Raw genomic sequence first — 26,029 nt, forward strand, 5'->3', positions numbered from 1 at the left:
AAAAATTTTCTACCTAAAAGTAGGTCATGGGAGTCAGTCATGCCTTAGGATAGAACCTTCCCTGAGAAAAGTCAATCTTAACCTTATTGAGCCTATTGTCTTTTTGTATCTACAATGACATACCTTGAGAATGTCAAATTTCCTTTTCCCGAACCCCTCAAAGCACAGGCACTGCACTGGAGGGAGACCATAAATTCCCATGTTCTTATTGTTATCATGTTAATTGTTGATTGTTACCTATCCTGTGTCTCTGGCTGGTTTGGCTCAGTGGATTGAGCGTCGGCCTGCGAGCTAAGTGTTGCTGGTTCGATCTTCCAGTCAGGGCACATCAGAGAAGGAAAACTCTGACTCCAAAAAACCTCCGCTGCCTTGCGGCATACCTCTTCAGGGGAAAGGCTAAGGGAGTAAACCCCGACAGAAAATCCGGAGCCGGAGTCCCTAAGGCGGTTTGACGTTGTAGTCAACACCGGCAACTCCTGCGGCGCACCTGAAGCCAAGCTGTATTGACTCCGTCTTTCCCTTGGACCCTTCAGCTGTGAAGAGAGGGGGGTCTGCTGCATGGGCAACAGCAGACCCTCCATATTACCCTGCCCAGGCTCTGTAGCTTCAGCGTCATCGCAAGATGTCGATTCAACACGGGAGGAGACTGATACCGTGTCACTCCTGAGTCGGACTGCACAGTCATTCTCGGCGGTGCAGATAGACTCTTAAGAAGCTACACCATCGTCTCTCGAGACGGACGGCTGCCTACGAATTGTGTGCAAATCTTATCTCATTAAAATTTTTTCTATGGCATTTCCATTTTTGAGATGCATTTAAAGAAGCGATCTATCAATGGTTTTCAAAATGTCAAAATGCACAGTATAAATTTCAACCTTATAACTCTTTAAATATAGGGTTAAAAGTTTATGCATATGATGAAAATGTTAAATATCAACCTAATACTAAAGAAGGGACATAGTTTTTCAATAATCTTCAATGTATGTAAGCAAAAGGTTTACAACCATGTGTCACACGTACTATTTTGTAACCAAGTTTTTTTAAAATTTTGATTTATTTATTGTTTTCCTATTACAGTTGTCACACCCCTTCTCCCACAGTCAATCCCCACGCTGTTGTCCATGTCCATGAGTCATTTATACTAGTTGCTTGACTAGCCCCTTTCCCTACTTACCTCCCTGCTCCCCCCCACCCCTGGTCTCTGTTAGTCTGTTCCTTGTTTTCATGTCTCTGATTCAATTTTGCTCATTGTTTGTGTTGTTCATTAGTGTCCTGTATTAGGTGATATCATATGGTATTTTTCTTTCGTTGCCTGGCTTATTTCGCTAAGCATAATTCTCTCCAGTTCCATCCATGTTGTTGCAAATGGTAGGAGTTCTTTCTTCCTACTGTATAGTATTCCATTGTGTAAATGTTTCACAGTTTTTTGATTCACTCATCTACAGATGGGCACTTAGATTGTTTCCAGCACTTAGCTATTGTAAATAGCACAGCTATGAACATAGGGGTGCATAGGTTCTTTTGAATTGGTGTTTCAGGATTCTTTGGGTATAATCTTAGCAATTTTTAGTTGCTAAAGGCAGTTCCATTTTTAGTTTTTTTAGAAAATTCCATATGGTGTAGCCTAATTTTTTGATGTAGGCATATAGAAGTTTGATTTTGACTTAAGGGATCAAGAAAGATTTCATGAAGCAGTATGGCCTAATACATGCATGAAAGATGGGAATACAATAGGCAAAGATGTGATAAGTACAAGGGTGGACCATCAAGCATATTCCAGCTAAAGGTAAGGTGGGAATGTTTAGGTTTTGTTTGGAATTATCATTTAAGTCTAATACGGTTAACTTTTAGGATCTCCAAAATCATACAATGAGATAAAGTAGTCCATGGCCAGATTGCAATGATCTTTGTATAACACATGTGTAATTTATTCTAAGCAATGGGAAGGTACTGAAGGTTTTTTAGCAGTTAAATGCCATGTTCAAACCTGTTTATGATACATCACCATGACACGATGGCAGAGTGGAAAGAGAATTGGAATCAAATCAAAAGATCTTGTTATAGACTATGTAACCTTAGAAAGTTTCTATAGCCTTTATTTTCTTCATTCAAATATTGGAAAGTTGAATGAGACCATCTCTAAAATCTTTCAAAATATTCTGAGAACACATGAGATGAGATTTGTAGCAATGGGAACAGGAAGAATGACCCTGCAATAAAGTTAAGGAGAGGTAATGAAAGCCAGAACCTGGGAAGTATCAAAGCCAATTGAAAAGGAAGGTTGAATATGAGAGAATAATTTAATGTCAAGACAAGGGAGCCATAGATAAATGCTTATGAAGTTTTGAATCTGAAGGACCCCAACTTGCTGTGGGCTCTCTAGTCTGGACTCTACTGTTACTCATTTGTTTAGTGCTGAAAGCTATATAAACATATATTCTCATAAGTGATAACCCAGTTGAGATTACATTTAGAAATAATAATACCACTTAATTTTTTTAATTATTTGAATTTGTTCAAATGTGATTATTTCTTTAAATACCTTTTAAAATAGGAAGCTGCCGATAAGCTGCAAGCTTGGACTGAAATATATTTTCCATTAGAACTCGTTCCATAAAAAATAAGTCCTGCTGAAACTTTTCAGATTTGAGTACTGCATCTGAGTGGTCCTCTTCATCATCATGCATTTTAGCCAGTATTACATTTTCTATTTCCATTATAGAACTAGCTTCACTATCTATAAATATAAACATAATGTAATGATAAAATAATCCAAATAATATTAAATGATTCATGCATTCTAAATATTTTTCATTACTATTTGTTTACTTCCCATACTCAACAACTTCAATAATATTTATTGAATATCTTTTATATACCAAGCACATGCAAGATATACATATATTGTCTCATTTTGAAATTATCAACCATTCAGAAATGTCCTGTCTTTTAAAAGATCATTTTTATTTCTATACATTTTTATTCCAATTAAAATAAGATAATCAGTCTTCAGAAAAAGGTCTGATCTGATTATTGCTTTATAGGAATATTATATAATTGTTTTAGTTTTTTATTGATGTTATAATAAAGTATGAAAAACTTAGTGGATTAAAAACATGCAAATTTTCTAACTTAGAGTACTGTAAGTTAGAGGTCTGGATGCAAGTCTCATTGGGCTAAAACCAAGAAGTCAATAAGGTTATTTATGTTCTTTTCCAGAGGCTCTAGAGGAGAATTCATTTCCTTGTCTTCTCCAGCTTCTAGGCCACCCACACTTTCCCCCACATCTTCCAAGTCAATTATATATTTAACATAAGAAAGTCTTTGGAAGAAGGAGGCAGAGCAACTGGAGTCCTCAGGACCGAAGGAATGACACAGTTGTGAACTCTCTGGTTTTCTTATTGCCATATAATTCCAAACATGGAGCTGAATAAGTCAGCAACTTGGAAACACAAATAGATGCAGACAATGAAAAGCCTTATAAAAAAGCCTCCTCTCTCCAGCCAAAGGACCAGGAAGAAGACAGCCTTGCAAGAAGAAAACCTTTATATTATAACCACTCTACTCCAGACAAACACCACAGAAAAAAACACCCATGCCCTAAAGGCCAAGCGAGGAGCCTAGATTTCCACCTGTGTCAGGCTGTAACAAAGTATCCCTACCTCCCAGCCGTACAGTGGGCATCGCGTCAGGAAAGGCTCAGTGGGGAACCAGGACCTTTATGCCTACCAAACATAATGACCAGCTAGGAAACATGGACTTTCACACCCATCTGGAAGTTACAAGGTGACCCTCCTCCCAACTAGAATAGTCCAAGTTGGACTGGTAGATCAGAACTTACATCACTGCTCAATGGTAATGAGGCCAACTCCCACTCTGTGGTGTCAAGTGAGGCCTCTTGTAGAACTGTAATGAGATTCCCTATCCCTCCCAACCATGGAGGTATCAATGGAAGCTAGAGATCCCCACCCACTTCCACACAGGAATAATGAGAAGACCCCATCCCTTAATGTCATTGGAGGCCAAGCAGAAAACATGGACTTCTACCTCAGCTGACAGCAATGAAGCAGTGAACTCCCTTTTCCCTTGTCAAAACAGTGTCAAATAAAGCCTAAAAAAGTTTAAAGAAGATGCCCCCTTTATAACATAATACCCTGAATTTCCAGGTTTCAATTAAGTGTCATTCATCATACCAAGAACCAAAAAAATCTCACCTTAAATTTTAAAAAAGTACAATCACTAGGCACCAATATTATGATGACATAGATGTTTAAATTTTCTGACAATTTAAAGCAGCCATCATAAAAATGTTTTAATAAATATTTATAAGCACACTTGAGACAAATAAAATAACAGAAAGTATCATAAAAGGAATAAAAAGTCTTAGTAAATCAACAAAAGAATCAAATAAAAATTTTAGAACTAAAGAAAACAATAACTAAAAAATTTAAATTCAGTAGGTGGTTTGAGAGCAGAATAAAGTCAATGAACTTAAAGAGAAAGCAAGAGAAAATAACTTGTTGCAGGAAGACAGATCTCTGGGTAGGGGCATTCTTGTGCCCCACCACCCAGGTGGCATCCCGTGACTCAGGAGATGATGAGCAACTCTCGTCTCCGCCTTCGGCTTTAGGCTGTCGAGGCCACTGAGTCATGGAATCCTGGGTAAAACAGGTTCTGTTGTGTACTCCATCTGCTTCCTTGTTAATGAAGTCTTGATATGGAGCTGGCCTTGAGGATTAGTGGATCTGCCTTACTTCCTTGACAGGTGCTAGATAAAACAGGTGTTACCCTGGCCGTATTTTACATATTAATGCTACTGTAAGAATTCTTTCACTTGTAAAATTCTCCTGTTGTTGGCTGGAATGTCACACCCTATTCTATTCCCTAATAAAAAGAGGATGAGGCTTCTCGCTCTCCGCTGATGGTCTGAGCAAGCCACAGCCCTCCGTTCGTTACTGGCCAATCATCCTGCCTGCCGGATTTATTTCAGCGTCCGAAACCACAACCAACGCAACAATAACTAATACGAAAAACAGAGAGAAAAGAGTCTGAAAAACATAAACAGAGCCTCAGGGAAATAAAAAAAACTAACATTCAGGTCACTGGCACACAAGAAGGAGAGAAGAAAGATGAAGGGACTGAAAAGTATGTGAAGAAATAATGGCTGAAAATTTCCAAAATTTGGCAAAGGACGGCATATAGAGTCAAGAAACTGAGTAAACTGAACAGAGGATAAATACAAATATATCACACTAAGACATATCATACTCAAACTTCTGAAAACTGAAAACAAAAAATCTAGGATGCAGTGAGAAAGAAAAGACACCTAATATATAATGGGAAATACATTGAATAACAGCAGATTTCTCATCAGAATTCATGGGGACCAGAAAGAAGTAACACAGATTATTTTAGTGTTAAAAGAAAAGAACTGTTCAACCCAGAATTTTCTACCCCACTCTTAGGATAAAAGGGGAAATTAAGGGATTATCAGATAAAGAAATACTAAGAGAATTTGTTGCCAGTAGATCTTCCCTCAAAATGGCTGAAGGAAGATCCATGAACAGAAAGGAAATGATAAAAGAAGGAATATTGGAACATCAAAAAGGAAAATGGAACAGTGGATAAAAATGTGGATAAATACAATACACCCTCCTCTTGAGGTTTCTTAATTATGTTTGATGGTTGATACTGACAACCATTGTCTGATGTCATTCTAAATGTAAAAATATTTCTACTAAATATTTAAGGTAAACATATAAAAAGGGAAGAGTATAAGTATACAAAGGCACATAAGATTTCTACACTTAATTTTAACTGGCAAAATGACAAAACCAGTGGGTTATGATGCTATGTATGTATAATTCCGCATATAAAGGAACACTAAAAAAGCTACACAAAACTCAAAAACACTATAAATAAATTAAAGTAGGATTGTAAAACAAAAAAACAAAAAAACCCATTTGAGTTATCGACATGAATGATGGGGAAAAAGAGAAAAACAAAATCAGACAGAACAAATAGAAAAGAAATATGGGCAGACTTGAGCCTTGCCATATCTATAATTACGTTAAAAATAAATGGTCTAACTATACCAGTTAAAGTCAGAAATTGACATAGATTAAAATCATGACCTAAATATGTAATGTCTATAAGAAACCTATTTGAAATATACAATATATGTAAGTTTAAAGTAAAAGATAAACAGAACCAAAGGTAAACAGAAGTGGCTACATAAAAATCAGATAAATCTAGCTTCAGAGTAAAAAAATTAGCAGAGTCGTACAGCAGCTTTATGTAATAATTGGACCAAAAACACATAGTGATCCTAAATATTTATGCAGCAAAAAACAAGGCTGCAAAATATGTAAAGCAAAAACTGATAGAACTGAAGGAAGAAACAGGCAAATCCAAGATTTGATAGAATTACTAGACAGAAAATCAATAAGGATGCAAAAGAACTCAACAACACCAACCAAAACATCTAAGTGGCATACAATGAAGGTCAAATACATATTTTTTTAAAGTGCACTTGGAACATATACATGATAGACTATATTCTAGACCATAAAGCAAACTTATCAAATTTTTAAAAAGAGAAATCATAGTGTGTTTTCCAAAATCCAGACAAAGAAGATACAATAGAAGATACAGGTCATTATCCTTTATGAATATAGATACAAAAATACTTTTCATGTTCCACCAGAAAGAAAATATTGTAACTGCTTTAAAAAAATTATTGAAAATGTCATTTTTTCCTTTGGTACCCTTCCCCTAGGAGATATATCAGCAAAAATATTGTTATGCGAGATGTCTGAGATTTTACTGCCTATGTTTCCTTCTAGGATTTTTATGATTTCATGACTAAAAAACTTCTTTACAGCAAAAGAAACCATCAACAAAATGAAAAGGAAACCCATTATATGAGGTAACATATTCACCAATGACATCTGATATGGGGTTAATTGACAGATCTCAGAGGGGAAAGGGTGGAGGAGATTGAAAGAGATTAACCAAAGAACATATATGTATACATGCATAGCCCATGGACACAGACAACAAAGTGAGAGTTGGGAGGGAGGGGAATGGGGAACATCTGTAATAGTGTCACCAAGAAAAAAAAAAAAGAAAAGAAAGAAAATGCTATGCGAAAATCTCATTCAAAAACTGAAATCTTACCTTTTTCTGTAATACTTCTTGTCCCTTTTTGGTCTCGATCTTTAGGAAGTACGCTTGCTTTACTACATGAATCCATTACAGGTTGCTTTACTGGTAAAGATGAAACATCCAGAGCATTATAAGAATCATACAAATCCCAAGCAGTAGACATTACACCTAAATAAAGAGACAAAATAATAGTTACTGTAAATGAGGTTCTAATTTGTAGCTTATAGATAACTAATCATAGCAAAATCTGAGATAAGAATATATACTGTCTAGAAAAAAGTACTACTGTTTAACCACAATGGCAGGAAGTGGATAAAAATATAAAAGAAATAAATCATTAAGACACCTTAAGAGATCCTTAGCTTTCACACTTTTAACACCTACAAATACTTTAGTGTTTTAGTGATAGCTCCAAATTATCCTCACCATCGTTTCTGGTCCCCACATCTCTCTCCCCTTATCTCAAGCTGATATAGATGATCTCATCAGTCTGTCAGTTGATATGGACTGCGTTGATACAGACCCAGACAATCACATTATAACAAGATTTTAATCTTTCTTTACTATGGTTAACATAAAACATGTTATATTCTATAGAACTTTTTATTTATAATCAATTAATTCCATTTTATCAAAAAACTTCTCTATACTTACATGAAAAGATTGTACATATTGGGAAAATGACAGACTGTTCTCAAAAAAGTATGGTTTTTAACTTCTATTTTAAATTTTTTATCTTATTTATTCAAATGAGCAAATATAACAATGCCTGCAAAAAATGCTCCTAACCTTTCATTTCTGATGTAAAAATGAAAGGCTTATATAACAATTATTTTATCAGTGACCACATAACAGTCTATTCTTATATGCTAGACTTCCTAAACTTCCAGTTAAAGTATAATCATTTAGTAAAGAATTTTCAGCTGAAAATAAAAACAGGATCTGATCTAATATATGCAACTACTTCATTAGTAGAGGCTTTATTTTCATAATGTAAAATGAAGGATCTCTGATGTTTAACAAACATTTTCAATTAGTAGGAATGCTAACTCACATTCTATAATAACATTTCTATCTTATTGAATTTAATTCAATAGTATCTAGCAAATTCATACATAGAATAAATACTTAGTATATTTTGCTGAATTGAAAAGGGTATAATTTCCATGTTCATGAAGTAAAAGACCATAGGAAGAAATTGTCTTTGAAAATTGCATTACCTAACCTTGTTTTTTTCCCTTTAACTAAAAGTTTATTAGGTTGTGCATGTAGACATATATTGTTACATGGCCACTAATAAAATAATTGCTATATAAGTAAATATGCATGTTATAAATGAGCAATTTAACATGTTAAACTGATTGAAAGTTGTTTCTTCTTTGAAGATAGTAACATTGGTAATTTTATATTTGTTCATTTGAATAAATTAATATTAGAAATAGAAAAAATCTCAAACCACATGCCATAATATCTCACCTACAAGATGGAATAACAAATAATGAATTATTATAACCTTATAATTTTATACTGTTATATACTATTAAAGAGAACTATGTTAACTAGTATCAGAAAAATTATTCCCACCTATACATGTGTTTTGAGCATTTTTGAGTTTCAGATATGTCTAGTTTTTACAACTATAAAAACATTATTTCTTTCTAATAGTTTAATTTAGACTATAAAAGAGTAACAATTGGCTGTGTAATATTTACAGAAAAATAATTAATTTTTTAGCTGAGTAAAAAGATATGGTCACTATAAAAATAAAAAAAAAGGAAGGTAAATATGACTTGTATGTCCATCACTCAAATAATAACTGCTAACATTCTGATATATATATTTCCAAATTCACATATAAATGTATTTGTATGTCAGCAAATATGCATATATTTTAATAAAATGAGCTCATATCACATAAACTTTTATTAAAAACTTTTATTGTAGAATAATATGTTTATAAGACAAAGTAGCTTTACGAAATCTACAAAGTTGTAAGATTTAACTGTATTTTCAAAAGTTAGCCAGAAACACTAATACATTTATTGTACTATCCATTTATTTGTAATGCCACTTTTATCATAAATTACTACATATATTCTGTTAAGTGGGAAACTTTTGCTCACTTTTTGTGAATCTTTACATAAAAAACTTCAGCTAAATTAACACTTCTGGCCTATGCACCTTATTTACTCATTACCAGGAAAGAGAAGTGACTAATTCTATAGAAAGGCTTAGAAGGAATTACAGTTCAGTCTCTTTGGGATTCTTTTGTTAGGTCTGCTCACTTGTAGAAAGCATGCATTCTGGTCTGTTCCACCTCTACAGAGGTCTGTACTTGGCTACTTGTGTCAATTATTGCTGGTAAGTTCTATTCTGAAGGTAAGAAGTAACAAGTCCACTTAGCTGCAGATTTAAAGCTTCATTTTTCAGTTAACTTTATCAGTAATAAAGATAACATTTTGATTTCCATCTCTCTGACTTCTAAATCTCTTTCAATTTCATCCAAAATCAGTGAAGGAAGACATCTGTAAAACCTTAACACTTACTTGACCTGTATGCAAATTCTTTAGTATAAAATTTTATTATGTTAATGACATTTTATTGTGAAATATATACCATTCACTGAAAATGTATAGCAAATATATATGTGAGTGTTGAGAAAGACTTAATGCCATGTACTTAGCAGCCATAGTAAGAAATTGAACATCCTTATGTGCTGAGAAATCTCCTGGACATTCTCCTATCATAGCTCTCTTCCTTCTAGTTACCTTCCCTAACTTTTGGATTGGTCTCATTCTCTTGCTTTAAATCTTTTTTTTCCTCCTTTGGCAGATGCTGTTGGTGTCCTGCCCATTTCCACTCTACATTACCTCTTACTGTCCAATCTCCAACTGCCAGCACCTGTTTTTCTTTGCTTAGGGTCATCTTTTGCCACCAATGCCACCTTGAAGTGTACAAATTAGGCCAAAATGTTTCGGAACTAACAAGTCTATCAGCCTTCAATGATTTAAAAGTTGGAGCCTGGGGAGATAATTCTGGCTCCCAGAGTTCTCTAATAGTATTGAATTTCAGTTACCCAAAGAGGTAATTTGTTAAATAACGTAACCTTTGTTAGCTCTCTACCTTTTGCTTCACTTACTTTCTGCCCTATAAATGTTTCTTAGGATCACCACCAAAATAAAATACACATACTCAAATTCTTTTCTCAGAGGCTTCTTCTTAGAGAACCCCACCTAAGACTCTCTGACATATGTATACCTATACAATGTTGTGAGGACAATAGAGTCTGTCGGGTTCCCTCACCCCAGTTGCCCAGGCGTGGGCTAAAGATAATAATTAGATTCACATGCACAGCACACTACAGTTATATAAACATTGATGTCATATTTTGGCTAGTAGCTGGCTTTGTCTATGCATAGTATATAAGTGGCAGTGAGCTACCGAAGTGTGGGTGCAGTGAGTGGCGAGGGTGTGCAGCGAGTGGAGAGAGGTTGGTGCGGCCAGTGGCAGGAGTGTGGTCGGCGGCTGGCTGGTGGTCCAGCACTGGCTCAAGGGCGGAGGGCAAGCATGAATACTGTAATGTCTGCAATAAAGAAAATGTCAAAGGTCCCGACCTTGCCTTGCATATTCTTATGATTGTTGGACAAGAAGAATCTGCCAAATGTATTTTCTAGTTTTGAAAAATGGAATAGCAAACACTATCACAAATGCATTAGAAGAGAACTAAATCACTGCTATTAAAGGAGGACTACAAGGAGAAGGTAATTAGAATAGCCTGTGCTATAGTCTGACTTCAGCTTCCTTAAGAGTTTACAGGAATACTTTTAGGGAAAATACAAGGAAACAGAGTGTAACCTATAACCCACTGAGGGCACCTGACAAGCTAGGAATTGAATATCTAGTGAAAATATGATCAGCGTAAGTAGGCTGCTTAGTATTTTCTATTTCATGGCTTCTCTGCAGCTCTCAGGAGTAGGGTAAAACAGAACATGTCTGTGTGGTGAAATTAGTTTTCTCAGCTTATCTAAAGAGGTTTATTGGAAGGGAAGTACATTAAGAATGGAAAAGCCAAGCTAGATACAGAAAAGAATCTGGGCAAATTCACCTGAGCATTCTATCCTCAGGGTAAGAAGATGGGACTTGGCAATTTCTAGTCCACAGTTAAGGAGCTTGGAAGTCACTATTCTGTAAAAAGTAAAAAGTTATACAGACTGAAAACTAATAACTCTTCTTGGATCTAAAAGGGAGGTAAGGACACGGGGAAAACTGCCCACCCTCCCACCCCTCCAAGATTGAAGAGACAAAAGGCAAATACAGGAAATCATGGCTTATTTGGAGCAGAGATGCACGAGTGGAAACCACTGTGGAAACCAGTGCTGGGGTATGAAAACCTGAATTATATTATGAGTTGCTGGAGAACTCCAGGGTGATCCAGTTATAGGAAGGCTTCACATTTTGTGAGCACTATCTCTAGGAGCTTGACCATATTCCCAAAGTAAGTATCAGGAAAAAAAGAAGCTCTCATGGTCTGGCATGGGGAAATGAACCATTTTAAAATATACCAGGGCATTATTTTCTTATTAACAAGGTCTGACCTCAGGAAAAACTAGTTAACCAGAAGACAACCTACTAGTGTATTATGAAGAGCTTAACTGACCTGAGGGAAGAAAAATACCTAGTACCAGTAAACTTGAGCCATCCTGTCCTACCTTTAAGGGGGAAACAAACAAACAAACAAAAAAACAGAAAACATTTGTGAAGTTCACAATGTATTTTAGTTATCATTGTACAAGTCTTTTACCTCCTTAGTTAAATCCATCCTTGGTATTTTATTATTTTGGATGCTATATAAATGCAATTATTTTCTTAATTTCTTTTGTGGATTAATCATTGGTGGCATACAGAAATACAACTGAATTCTGTGTGTTGATTTTGTATTCTGCAACTTTGCTGAATTCATTTATTAGTGTGAATAGTTTTTTGTGTGGACTCCTTAGGATTACCTATACTTAAGATCATGTCATCTGTGAATATAGTTTATTTCTTCCTTTCCAACTTGATGCTTTTAAATTTATTTTTCTTGACTAATTGCTTGGGATAAAATTTCTAGTACAATTTTGAATACAAGTTGGGAAAGCAGACATCTTTGTTTTGTTCCTGATATTTCAGGGTAAGCCTCCAGTTTTTCATCATTGTGCACAATTTTAACTGAGGGTTCTCATAAATGCCCTTTATCAGGTTGAGGAAATTTTCTCTATCCCTAGTTTGTTGAGTGTTTTTTATCGTAAGGACTGTGTTGGACTTTTCAGATTATTTCCTGCATCAATTGAGATAATCATGTGGGGTTTTTCCTTCATTCTATTAAATGTTGTTTTTTACATTGATTGATTCATGTATGTTGAATCACCCCTTCATCACTGAGATAAATCCCACTTGGTCATAGTGTATAATCCAATTATTATGTAGCTGGTTCAGTTTACTAGTATTTTGTTGAGGATTTTTTGTAACCATATTAATAAATAATACTCATATGTAGTGTTCTTGTTATGTCTTTATCTGGCTTTGGTATCAGGATAATGCTGACCTCATGAGTTTGGAAGTGTTCTCTTCCATTTTTTTGAAAAATAAATTAAGAATTAGTGTTGATTATTTAAATGATTGGTGGGAATTACCAGTGAAACCATTTGGTCCTGAGAGTTTCTTTGTTGGAAGGTTTTTAATTACTAGTTCAGTCTCTTATTATATGTTTGTTCAGATTTTATTTCTTCTTGACAGCCCTGGCTGGTTTGGCTCAGTGGATTGAGCGTCAGCCTGCGAGCTAAGTGTCGCTGGTTCGATCTTCCAGTCAGGGCACATCAGAGAAGGAAAACTCTGATTCCAAAAAACCTCCGCTGCCTTGCGGCATACCTCTTCAGGGGAAAGGCTAAGGGAGTAAACCCCGACAGAAAATCCGGAGCCAGAGTCCCTAAGGCGGTTTGACGTTGTAGTCAACACCGGCAACTCCTGCGGCGCACCTGAAGCCAAGCTGTATCGACTCCGTCTTTCCCTTGGACCCTTCAGCTGCGAAGAGAGGGGGGGTCTGCTGCATGGGCAACAGCAGACCCTCCATATCACCCTGCCCAGGCTCTGTAGCTTCAGCTTCACTGGAGAGGACACTCCAGCGTCATCGCAAGATGTCGATTCAACACGGGAGGAGACAGATACCGTGTCACTCCCGAGTCGGACTGCACAACCATTCTCGGTGGTGCAGATAGACTCTTGGGAAGCTACACCATCGTCTCTCGAGACGGACGGCTGCCGACTCCGATTTCTTCTTGAGTCAGTTTTCAAAGTTTGTGTGCTTCTAGGAATTTGTCCATTCCATTTAATTAACTAACTTATTGACATACAATTGTTCATAGTGCTCTTTTTATTTTTCTTGTTATTATTTTTTAATAGATTTTATTGATTATGCTATTACAGTTGTCCTAATTTTTCCCCTTTGACCCCTCCACTTGGTACTCACCATTCCAAGGGTCATGCATGTAAGTTCTTTGGCTACTCCATTTCCTACACTGTTCTTGACACCCCCCTGTCTATTTGGTACCTACCAATTTGTACTTAATTCCTGAAACTTTTCCCCTACTCTCCCCCTTCCACCTTCCAACTGATAACCCTCCAAATGATCTCCATATCTATGATTCTGTTTCTGTTCTGTTTGCTTAGTTTGCTTTATTGATTCAATTCTTGGTAGTTGTGAATTTATTGTCATTTTAATGTTCATAGTTTTGATCTTCTTTTTCTTAAATGAATCCCTTTAACATTTCATATAATAATGGCTTGGTCAGGATGAACTCCCTTTATAGCTTTACCTTGCCTGGGAAACACTTTATCTGCCCTTGAATTCTAAATGATAGCTTTGCTGCAATCAAGATGGAAGCATAGGTAAACATAGATCACCTCTTTGCACAACCACAGCAAAAATTACAACTAAACTACAAAACAAAAATCATCCAGAATCATCAGAAAACTGAGCTGCCCAACAAACAAGGAATTTAAGAAGCCACATTCATCTAAGATACGGTCAAAGCAGCTCTACCTAATACACAGAATTGAACACAGAGATGCTGCCAAAATGAGAAGACAAAGAAACATGGCCCATATGAAAGAACAGAACAAAACTCCAGAAAAAAACTAAACAAAATGGAGATAAGCAATCTGTCAGGTACAGAATTCAAGACACTGGTTATTAGGGTGCTCAAGGAATTCATTGGATACTTCAATAGCATAAAAAAGACCCAGATGAAAATGAAGGTTAGACTATGTAAAAGAAAGAAAAATTTATAGGAAATGAACAGTGGAGTGGATGAAGCCGAGAATCAAATAAATGATTTGGAACAAGGAAGAAAAAAATCATTCATAGTGCTGTTTTATAATCCGTTTCATTTATGCAAGGTCAGTAGTAATGTCCTCACTTCCATTTCTCATTTTAGCAATTTGCGTCCTCTACATTATTTTTTCTTAGTCAACCTAACTAAAGTTCTATTAATTCTATTGATCTTTTCAAAGTACAATTTTGATTTCATTGATTTTTCTCTTTATCTATTCTCATTTTGCTTATCTCCACTCAAATCTTTGTTATGCCCTTCCTTCTGCTGGCTTTTGTTTTAGCTTCATCTTCTTTTTCTAGTTCCTTATGGTATAAAGTTGGGTTATTGATTTGAGGTCCTTCTTTTTCAATATATCTACAGCTATAAATTTCCCTCTAAACACTACTTTTACTAAGCTTCGTTATGTTGTATTTTCATTTCATTCACTTCAAACTATTTTCTAATTTTCTTCATGCTTGCTTCTTTGACCCACCGGTTGCTTGAGTATTTTGTTTAATTTCTACATATCTGTACACTTTCTAGGTGTTCTTCTGTTATAGATTTTTAGTTCCATTATATTGTGGTCAGAAAATATTCTTTGGAATATTTTAATATTTTAAATTTTATTAACTCTTGTTTTATCACTTAACATAATAGTGTATTCTGAAGAATTTTCCATGCGAAATGGAGAAAATAATATGTATTCTGCTGTTTTAAGATGGAATGTTCTATATATGTCTGTTATATCTTATTTATACTATTATTCAAGTTCTTTATTTTCTTGTTGTTAATTTGTCTAATTGTTCTTTCTATTACTGAAAGCAGGATATTAAAGTCCCAATTCATTGTAGAACTGTCTATTTCTCCCTTTAATTTTGTCAATATTTCCGTCATATATTTTGGGGCTCTCTTATTAAGTACATATATGTTTATAATTGCTATATCTCCTTTGTGGATTAAACATTTTTATGAATATATAATATATATATTGTCTAGTATTAGTAAAGTCATCTCAACTTCCTTTGGTGATTATTTGCATCCTTTTACTTTTAACATATTTGTGTCTTTGGATCTAAACTGAGTGTTTTGTTAGACAACATATAGTTGGACCATGTTTAGTCTTTTTTATTCATCCTGCCAATATCTGCCTTTTAATTGAAGAGTTTAATCCATTTATTTATAGTAAGTACTGTTCAGGAGTACTTCTGCCATTTTTCTATTTGTCTTCTTTATGTCTTACATCTTTGTTGTTCCTTATTTCCCCCATTACTGCCTTTTTGTGTTTAATGATATTTTCATAGTGAACCATTTTGATTCCATTCTAATTTTCTTTTCTGTAATTTTAAAATTATTTTCATGATGTTTGCGTTGGGGATTATAATTAGTTCCTTAAATTTGTAATATTCTATTTGGAATTAGTACTACCTCACTTCAATGGCACAGAAGAACTGCTTCTATACAACTCTATCACACCCATGTTATGTTGATGTTATCACAAATTATATCTTTATACATTGTGTGCCCATTAGCATAGATTTATAATTAGTCTTGTACATTTATCTTAACTAGTATTGCAAAAAAATAGAAGTTACAAACCAGAATTACAATATTGCCTTTTGTATTTATCTATGTAGTTACTTTTCACCAGTGTTCTTTATTTCTGCATATGTCTTTAGTGTTTCTTTCATTTCTGCCTGAAGGATTCCTTTTAGCATTTCTTATACGGGAGTTCTATTATGCTGAATTCTTTTGCTTCTGTTTATTTGGGACTGTCTCAATTTCTCCTTCATGAGAGTATATTGAACTTTATTATTCAAGTTAATTTCTTTTTTATGAGTATTACTTTAAAAATACAGAATTATTGGTTGACAGGTTTTTTGTTTCATTCAGTGCTTTAAGTAGGTCATTCCCCTGACTTCTGGCCTCAACAGTTCCTGCTGGGAAATTGGGTGAAATCTTATTGAGGATCCCTTGTACAAAATCAGTCATTTTTCTCTTGCTGGTTTCAAGACTCTTATCTTTCAACAGTTTGATTGTGTGTCTCAAAATGTGTGGCTCTCTTTGTGTTTATCATTCTTGGAGTTTGTCGAGTTTCTTGAAAGTGCAGATTCATGTCTTTTATCAAATCTGGGAAGATTTTGGCCTTTATTTCTTCAAATAATCTTTGTGTTCCTTTATCTCTTTTTCATTCTCTCTGAAATTCCCATTACGTATAAGTTGGTATACTTGCTGGGGTCCCGTGGGTCTTTTAGGCTTTGTTCACATTTCTTCTTTTTTTTTTTTTCTTTCTGCTCCTCAGACTGGATTATTTCAATTGACCTATCTTTAAGAATTGCTGATTCTTTCTTCTGCCTGCTCAAATCTGCCACTAAAACTCTAGCGAGTTTTTCCATTGTACTTTTAATCTCCAAAATTGGTGTGGTTCTTTTTTATATTTTCTATCTTTTTATTGGTATTCTTTATTTGTTTATATGTCATTCTACTGGTTTACTTTAACTCTTTGTCCATAGCTCCCTTTCGTTTTATGAACATATTTAATACAATTGATCTAAAGTCTTTGTCTAGCAAGGCTGATGTATGTACTTTCTCATGGAGATTTTCTATTAATTGCTTCCTTGAATGGGCCATATTTTCTTGTTTCTTTGTATTATAATGTGTAATATGATATGATAATGTGATAATATATAACTCTGGAAATCAGATTCTTCCTGATCCTTAAGATTTGTTTTCTAGTTTGCTGTGCGTAGTAGTTGTTTGTTTAGTCATGTTTTCAAAACTATTTTTATAAAGTATGTATTCTTTATCATGTATCATCTCAAAAGTGTTTGTTTTTTAGCTTTTGGTCAGCTTGTGTTCTGAGAGATTTACTTGAAAACCTGGATTCCCCTCACCCCCTCAAATTAAAAGAGAGAGAGAGAGAGAGAAAGCATAAAGAGACAAAGAAACAAAGAAAAGGAAAAAAAGACCTCTCCTGGTTTTACAGGATGGGTCTGTGGTGGAGTATTCCTTCAATGCTTAGTCTGTTTACAACTATGCCTTAGCCTTCACTTCCTGCTTGTACTGAGCCTAGCAAATCAGTCAGAGGTAAAAGTTTATGATATTTTTTGGTCTCTTCTGAGCATGCATCCTGCTCTAGGCATGCACTTGATTTTCTAAACTCCCTCACATATGCAAGCCTTTTTCAATACCTTAATTTTGCGAAGACCTTCTCTCCAAGGCTTTTATGTATTTCTTGTACGACTCAGTTGCATTTTCTTGCCTCGGATAAAGATGAGTTGCTCATTTTCCTTACAGTATTTTAGGAGAATATAATATGCATAACTGCTTTGCCACAGAGTTGTGAATTAGGCAAAAAACAAACAAACAAACAAAAAACCAGACACATGCTTGTATCAGTCTTTCAGGTAGCTTCCAGGTAGGGCAAAACACACAAACCAAATTCTTTGAGAATAAAGCCTGTTCTGTTCCCTCTGGAACCAGAAGCCAGGGCTCATACTGGTAAGGCAGCTTGCCATCTTTAAGACCACTACCACACTGGGAAGGAGAATGGGTCAAGAGCAAGTAAAGATGCCACAAACCTTTCCTGCTAATAATAAGTTGTTCTCTTGATTTAGCACTTGCTTAGAAGTTTGTCTTTTAAAAGAACTAGCTTATAGTTTTGCTGAGTAACAAAGACCATAAAGATTATACCCTTTCTTCTAATTACCCCTTTGGCCACACTTCACAGATTTTTTGGTTATGCAGTGTTCTTAGGGTTGTTAATTTATAAACTTTGAAAGACAGTAGTTAAGAAAGCAGGCTCTAGAGGTAGACTGTTTAGGGGTATCATTGTCTGCAATATCAACAGAGTGACCTTGGGCAAGTTAGCCAACTTCTCTTTGCCTCTTTCTTTCTCTATAAAATGGGAAATAATAATAGGACCTACCTCATAAGGTTGTTGTGAGAATTAAACCGGTTAAAGGCCCAGAATAGTGTCTGGCACATTTTAAATGTTATTAGTTGTAGTTAATATTCTTTGTAACATAAACAATTAGTTTCTGTAAACTTTCATAAACATTTGAACAGTACAAAGTTATATGATATAGTTTATATAAGAAACAACATTGATCATTGTTATTCAAATCTTCCATATTACTTGTTAACTATTTGTCATATTCTAAAAGTTGTATATCACAGTACCCAGTTACTGTTTTGATTTGGCCAAATAATTATCTATTTTTGCCTTGTTAATTGACAGACTTAAAGAATGTATATTAAAACATGGTAGTTTATTGAGCAGAATAAAACATAACTTACCTTTGTCTTCCTTTATAATTTTGTCACATTGAACATCTTTATTCTTTGGTGCTCCATTAATAGTCTGCATCATTCTTTCAACATATAAGTCATTGCCTAATCTATTTCTACAAAGGTTCTCATAATCCTTGTTTCTCTGGCTATAAAAAATAAAGTATACTCAAATCATTAATAAAAATTATTACCACATATATCATCCTTTATATATTTTCTTAAAATTACCTTCCTAATATGGATTGTACCAAAAGTGAAGATCATAAAACTCCTTAGGAAGAGACTGAATTAAACTACCAACAAAGGAATGTTTTATACTATATCTCTCAACCTCACTACTACTTTCAGTGCCCACCAATAATATGCTAGCACTATCTCCACATAGATTTTATGAACTTTGATATGAACACTTAAACTATAAATTTTCCTCAAAGTACTACTTAATTTTGTGTTGTCCTATAAGTATTATTTTCAGAATTGTTTAGTTCTGAGTATTTCTTAAATTTCAATGATGACTTCTCCTTTGATTCATGAAGAATTTAGAAAATGTACTTGTTAACTTCCAAACGTGCATGTGAATACGTCTATTTCAGTTAAGATTTATGTTATTGATTTTTATCTTCATTCCACTGTGGTTAGAGAATTTATTTAGTATGATATCACTTCTTTGAAAATTTTAAAACTGTTTCATGGCCTTATACATGAATGATTTTTGTAACTGTTCCATGTGTGTCTGTAAAGAGTGTGTGTTCTCCAATTGTGGAATGTAAAGTTCTACTTAAGACCATTAAATTACTTTTTTGGTTCAAAATTTTTTCATCTATACTAAATTTTATCTGGTTGACCTATCAATAATTAAGAGAGGTGTGTTTAAATATCTTACTTTAATGGGATACTTATTAAGTTTCCATTTTTTTTTTCATATATTTGGAGGTTATTTTATTAGGAAAATTCAAGTTTAGAATTAGTATACCTCCCTATTGTTATGAAGTGACTTTCTTTATCCTCAATAATACTGTCAGTTTAATCATTTTTCTGTAGATGGTATGTTCTTCTTTTTTTTCCTTCTATTCAAATATCTTATTTTAATATATGATATTCAATACAGAACCAGTAAAATGCACTGAGTTCTTTTTTTGTAGATTCCTCTTTATTTATTCCTTTTTCTGTAGTATGTCTTTAAATAGTTTGAGACAGTCCTTACCCGCTCTGTTTGCATAGTATCTCTCCTCCATTCTTTTTTATTCTGTCCTTTTGGAACTGATTAGATGTCCATTATTCTATCATCAATATCCTTTTAGATTATTCATACTTTATATCCTATTCTTACCTCCAAACTTTATTTTGTATAATTTATCTAGATCTATGTTTGTATGGTATTCAGATCCGATTTATTGAATCTATAATTCAATTATGTCTTACTTAAATTTAATACTTACTTTTTAATTTCAAGAACTGTCAGTGTTTACTTTTTAATTTCAACAATTATATAAATATACTTTAAAGTTTTTTTAGATGTTTTTCCAAATATAAGTCATTTTTGATAGTTTCTTAATGTTAATGATGTTTTACCTCTCTCATTTAAATTCTTCACATTTATATTATATATTATGTATCTGGTAATAGTTGTAAGGGTCTAGATGTAAGGTTTCTTATTTCTTTTAATTCTCACTCATAATGACTTTTTATAAAAACTAGTAATCTTCATGGGTTTAATATACTTTTACCAACTTCAGACAAGGGGATCTTAAGAGCCTAATTGACTGTATTTTCCTTTAGAGAACACTTGTGCTTGCTTACCATAATAGCTAAGAGACCTTACTAACCAGGGACCATTTGAGATAACTGAGATCCTTTTAAGAATCTGAGTTTAGTATAAGAATCTCTTTTAGCTTTCTCAAAGTGTTGGGGAACCAAGATTTTCTGGTAGATTCTAGATCCATGAGCTAATATAACATTTGCTTTTGGCATCTCTCACTCTCTGACTTCAGATCTCTTATCTATCTATCCCTTTGATATTTCTTCCTTTCTTCTTTTGTTCCTAGTTACTGTTGCTGTGTCATCTGCACTTTAAAAAGTATGTTTGTTATTCAGGATCTAATGGTACTATATTTCATATTACAAACAATCCTACAATATTTTATATTTGGGTAAGAATAATGACCAAGATTATTTTAGTGAATCTTTTAGTACTATACATCATATTCAAATTATATTATAAGGTAAATAATTTGAATAACTACATTAATAATTTATAGTAACTATATCAATTCAAATAGAGCAGACTTCAGAGCAAGGAAACTTATCAGAGATAAAGAGTGGCATTACATCGTGATAAAGGGGTCAATTCTTCAAAGACAAAAATCCTTAATATCTATGTGCCTATGAACAGTGGTTCAAACTACATGGAGCAAAAACTAGTAATCTATTTATATTTATTAATAAAGAGAAGTGGAAAATTTATTCTAATATAGTAAAGTCAAGTATTTTCCCATAACAGACATTTCCTTCTTCAGCTCTAAATATAAAATTGTCAGTCCTTCCTTTTAAAATTGAAAATAATTTGTATATGCATAAAAATCTTCAAAACCTATATTGAGAATTAGAAGATTTCTTCATTTATTTTATAATTTAACTTAGTAGTTCTCCTTTTAAAAGAATATGGTAAAGCTGTGGGTTCTTCCTCTTGGAAAAAAGTAGATACAACATAAACACTTTAAGTATTATTTTACAGGGCACATATATAACTTATACATAATTTCGCCAGGCACATATACCACATTATTTATCAAGTAATCCCCAAGGAGAGAAAAAAAAAAAAAGAGAAACCCTGACTTAGCATTTAAAGTACAGAGGCAATGTAGAGAGCTGAACCGTACATACATTACTTTCCCAGCTTCTTCAGATTCTACAGAAATCATGACTGTTGGTAAGTTAAAAAATCTCAGTGTTTCTGTCTCTGTGAGTATTATTTCTATTGTCTTCTCCATGTCTTCTTTTGTTACAGTTTTTCCAGGTGTTTTCCTCATAATTTGTAAGTCTAAAATACACAATAAAAATCATTTACTAATTGTTATTTTAAAATTTTATTTCACAAGTTATCATGATGGATCATACATTACAGGTGGCTTTATATGGTTAAAGACCTGGCCATGTTTTTCGATGTAGCCTATTCAATCTCTCTGAAACCAAACTGGATTTTATAGCCCATAAACAGTTTCTGTTCTTAACATAACAAGACCACTCCAGTATCAAACTTGTAGTCTTAACACCAAGGGCATCCCATTACATCTATCCCATAATAATAAAAGGGAGAATGGGATGAGTGACTGTATATACTACTCAAGAATATGGGAAACTATATTTTGTAGACATAGTATGCAATCCTTCTTTAAACTTAATCTAATTTCTAGTCTATATCTACAACCTTTTGTTGTTTGGCCTTCTTATCAGTTGTCTTTTGATTTAGATTATAGCTTACTTCTAATCATCTTCACCAGGAACTAAGGACTCTCCAACTGGACCTGGTATGGGAGTGGGTGGTTAACTACTACTCAATTTTTAAAATAGATATAAAACTATTAAAACTATATATTTCTCCTCAATTGAGTTTTGATAGTTTGTGTCTTAAAAAAAAAAATTGGTCCATTTTATCTAAGTTCGAAATTTGTGGGTACAGAATTGTTCATACTATTTTCTTATTTTCCTTCTTGGTCCATGGGATCAGTAATGATGACACTTCTTTCTTTCTCGTATTGGCAATTTGTATGTTTTCTTTTTCTCTTTTGTTAGTCTAGGTAAATGTTTATCAATTTTATTGATATTTTCAATGAACCAGACTTTGGTTCATTGATTTTTTGCTACTGTTTTTTCTGTTTCTAATTTCACTGATTTCTGTTCTAAGACTATTTCTTTTCTTCTGCTTGTTTCAGGTTTAATGTACTCTTTCTCTTGTTTTCTAAGATAAAAGCCTAAGTTATTAATTTTATATCTCTGTTCTAAGATATGCATTTAGTACTATAAATTTCCCTCTAATCACTGATTTCCCTTCATCACTCAACTTTTGACAAATTATATTTTCAATTTTGTTTAAAGTATTTTTTAAAATTTCACCCATGGGTTATTCAGAATTGTTTTGTCTAATTTTAAAATGTTTGGAAATTTTCCAGCTATCTGTCTGTTGCTGATTTTTGATTTATTTCTGTTGCGACCTGAGCACATACTTTGTCTTCTATTCTTTTAAATTTGTTGAGGATATCTTATAGTCCAGAATGTGGTCTACTTGCTGAATCTTCTATGTGAGCTTGAGAAGAATATGTATACTGATATTGTTGAGTAAAATATTTGATAAATGTCAACTAGATTAAATTGGTTGATAGTACAATCCAGGTTAGCCCTATTGATTTTCTGCCTCCTTGATCTATCAGTTACTGATGAAGGATGTTGAAGTCTCCAGTCATAATAGTAAATTTGTCTTTCTCTGTTCAGTTGTATCAGTTTTGCTCATATTCTTATGCTTTCTTAGTTGGTATATAAATGTTTAAAATTATATCTTTTTTGTGAAATTGACCCCTTTATCATTACGTAATTTCTAGTATGCTTGTGTTTGTTGTCTGTTCATTTCCTTTGTTCTTTGTTTCTCTCTTTTTCTGACTTCTCTGGTTTAAACATTTTTAATAAGTTCATTTGTCTCCTTTTGTGCATAACATTTATATTTCTTTAAAAAATGAGTGGTTCATTTTGGGATTTACGATATACATTTAAAAATAACCTCGTCTACCTTCACCTAACACTATAACTCTTCACATGTAGCACAGGTGCATTATAACAGAGCATTCCCAATTTCTTTCTCCCTCCCTTGTGCCATTCTCTCATTCACTTAAGTTATCCATGTTACATACATCTAATACACTCATTCTTTATAGTTTTGAACAAATAGCTACCTTGTAGAGTAAATTAAGAATAAGAACAACATAAAAGATTTTATTTAACCTTCATGTATTCCTTCTCTAATGCACATCCTTTCTTTATGTAGGTCCAAGTTTCTGACGTTTATAACTTTCCTTCTGCCTGAAGTTCTTTTAATAGTTCCTTGAGAGCAGTGAATTCCCTTAGAATTTGTCTAACAAAGTCTTTATTTCTCCTTCACTTTTGAAGTATAACTTTGCTGAAATAGTATTACAACATGCCAGTTTTTTCTTGCAACATTTTAAAGATTTCAATCTACTCTTGATGTTCATTCTGTCCTTGTCTCTCTGTAAGTAAGGTATTTTAACCTCAGGCTTCCTTCAGGATTTTCCCTTTGTCCTTGGTTCTCTGCAGTCTGAATATAATATTCGTAGTTTTGTTTGTTTGTTTTGTTTGGATATTTATCTTGCTTGTTTTTTTCTGAACTTCTTGATTCTGTGTTTTGATGCCTGTCATTATATCTGAAATATTCTCAACCGTTATTACTACAAATACTTCTATGTCATTCTCTTCTAATACTCAAATTGTGCATATTACCTCTTTTGATATTGACCCACAGTTTTTGGATGGCCTGGGTTTTGTTTTGTTTTTCATTCTTTTTCCTCTTTGCATTTCAGTTTGGGAAGTTTCTATTAACCTGTCTGCAAATTTACTGGTTCTTTCCTCAGTGCTGTCAAGTCTATTGATAAGCCTATCAAGGATATTCTTCATTTCTGTTACTGTGTTTTTTATTTTAAGCATTTCCTTTTGATTTTTTTGTATTAATTTTCATTTCTGCTGACATTACACAGCTTGCACACTGTATACTTTTTCCATTAAAGTTATTAACATATTAATCATAATTATTTTAAATTCTCCAGTAGTTTCATAATGTGTGTTATAGCTGAGTCTGATTTTGAGGCTTACTTGATACCTTCAAAATATATTATTCCATGTCTTTCACATAGTTTAAGACTTTTTGTTAAAAGTCAGACATGTTCACTCATGTAACAGTCCTGAGATAAATGGGGCTTGAGCATAACAATCTATGTTGATCAAGCTAGGAGTCTGGCTGTATTTAATGTTTGGTTTAGCTACAGGTATCAGAGGCTTCAAATTCCACCAGAGTCCCGATTTTTGTATCCCCTCTTATCAGCTTTTCTTTGTACTGCTCCTCAGAAAAACTGAGTCTTGCAGGCCTTTCAGCTGCAATCCTGTATTATTATCCTTAAGGTTTCTTGTCATGGTGATAAGGTGTGGGGGACGGAAAGTATTCTATAATGAGATAAGGCTGAGTCATTTTAATGGACCTGGGTCTTAGAGTTGTGGTGTACATAAATATTTCTGTCCCTACTCCAAGGGTATAGCTTTCTTTCCCAGTCACCTATTCCTCTACCTGGTTGCAGCATTCCAAACATAATCCCTTAAAGTCCTGATTCTGTGTGTTTGTTTGTTTGTTTGTTTCTGGCCTTAGGTGAGAAAGGAAGACCAGTGCTTGGGTAAAATTCCCTTTCCCCAAATGTGATACAGTATCAAAATTATTATCAGGCTCTTTTTTTTTTTAATCCTTGAGACTAGGCTTTTGTGAGGAAGAAGGGTCTGAGAGGGTTTAAAAGTGACTACTCCACACCTTCGCTACTCAAAGCCACTAATATATTTTTCTCAGATTCTCACTTGAGAGAATTTAGTGAATTCCTGGAATGAAAACCCATATAGAGGCCCATGATGGTGGTCCCCAGGAATTTTTTACTCTCATATTAGTAAGCACTCAGCTACACAGCAACTTATGAAAATAATCATTTCTGTGCTCTCCATCTATGGTAAGCAAACCTTGAGAACTGTATTTCTCTGGACTGCCTGTCTCTCTAGATTTTGGAGTGGTAGTTTGCCATGCCACCTCAGCTTTCTGTTGGTTCCAAGAAAAGTCATTAATTCTCAGTTTGCCCAAGTATTTTTTGTTACAAGACAGGTGTAATGACTTTTAAGTGAAACTGAAAGAACACCCCTAGAGTTCTTGATTCAGTAGGTCTGGGCTGGGGGTTTCCTAGAATTTGTATTTCTTCTCTTCTTTTTTAAATAAAATACTTTGTTAAAAGATTTTATAATATTTTATCTACTTATTTTTAGCTAGCAAGGAAAGGAGGGAGAAAGAGACGGAGAGAAACAGCTATCAGTTGCCTCTCTCATGCCCCTAACTGGGGACCTGGCCCACAACCCACGCATGTGCCCACTGGGAATTGAACCAGCAACCTTTCCATCTAGAGGCTGGTGATCAA

General features: G+C 34.0%; 1 protein-coding gene across 1 annotated transcript in view; it reads right to left on the minus strand.

The window, feature by feature from the left end:
- DNAI4 (dynein axonemal intermediate chain 4) overlaps window positions 1–26,029 on the minus strand; it is an 80,988-nt gene that overhangs the window by 29,584 nt on the left and 25,375 nt on the right. The window contains exons 5-8 of the mRNA XM_090269574.1: window positions 21,690–21,846; window positions 18,813–18,952; window positions 7,180–7,335; window positions 2,543–2,737 (exon numbers count right to left, since the gene is read on the minus strand). Coding sequence (XP_090125700.1) covers window positions 2,543–2,737; window positions 7,180–7,335; window positions 18,813–18,952; window positions 21,690–21,846 — 648 coding nt within the window. The remainder of the gene's footprint in view (window positions 1–2,542; window positions 2,738–7,179; window positions 7,336–18,812; window positions 18,953–21,689; window positions 21,847–26,029) is intronic.

This window comes from Furipterus horrens, unplaced genomic scaffold (assembly GCF_987537825.1).
Source record: "Furipterus horrens unplaced genomic scaffold, mFurHor1.1.pri manual_scaffold_3, whole genome shotgun sequence".
Taxonomy (NCBI): domain Eukaryota; kingdom Metazoa; phylum Chordata; class Mammalia; order Chiroptera; family Furipteridae; genus Furipterus; species Furipterus horrens.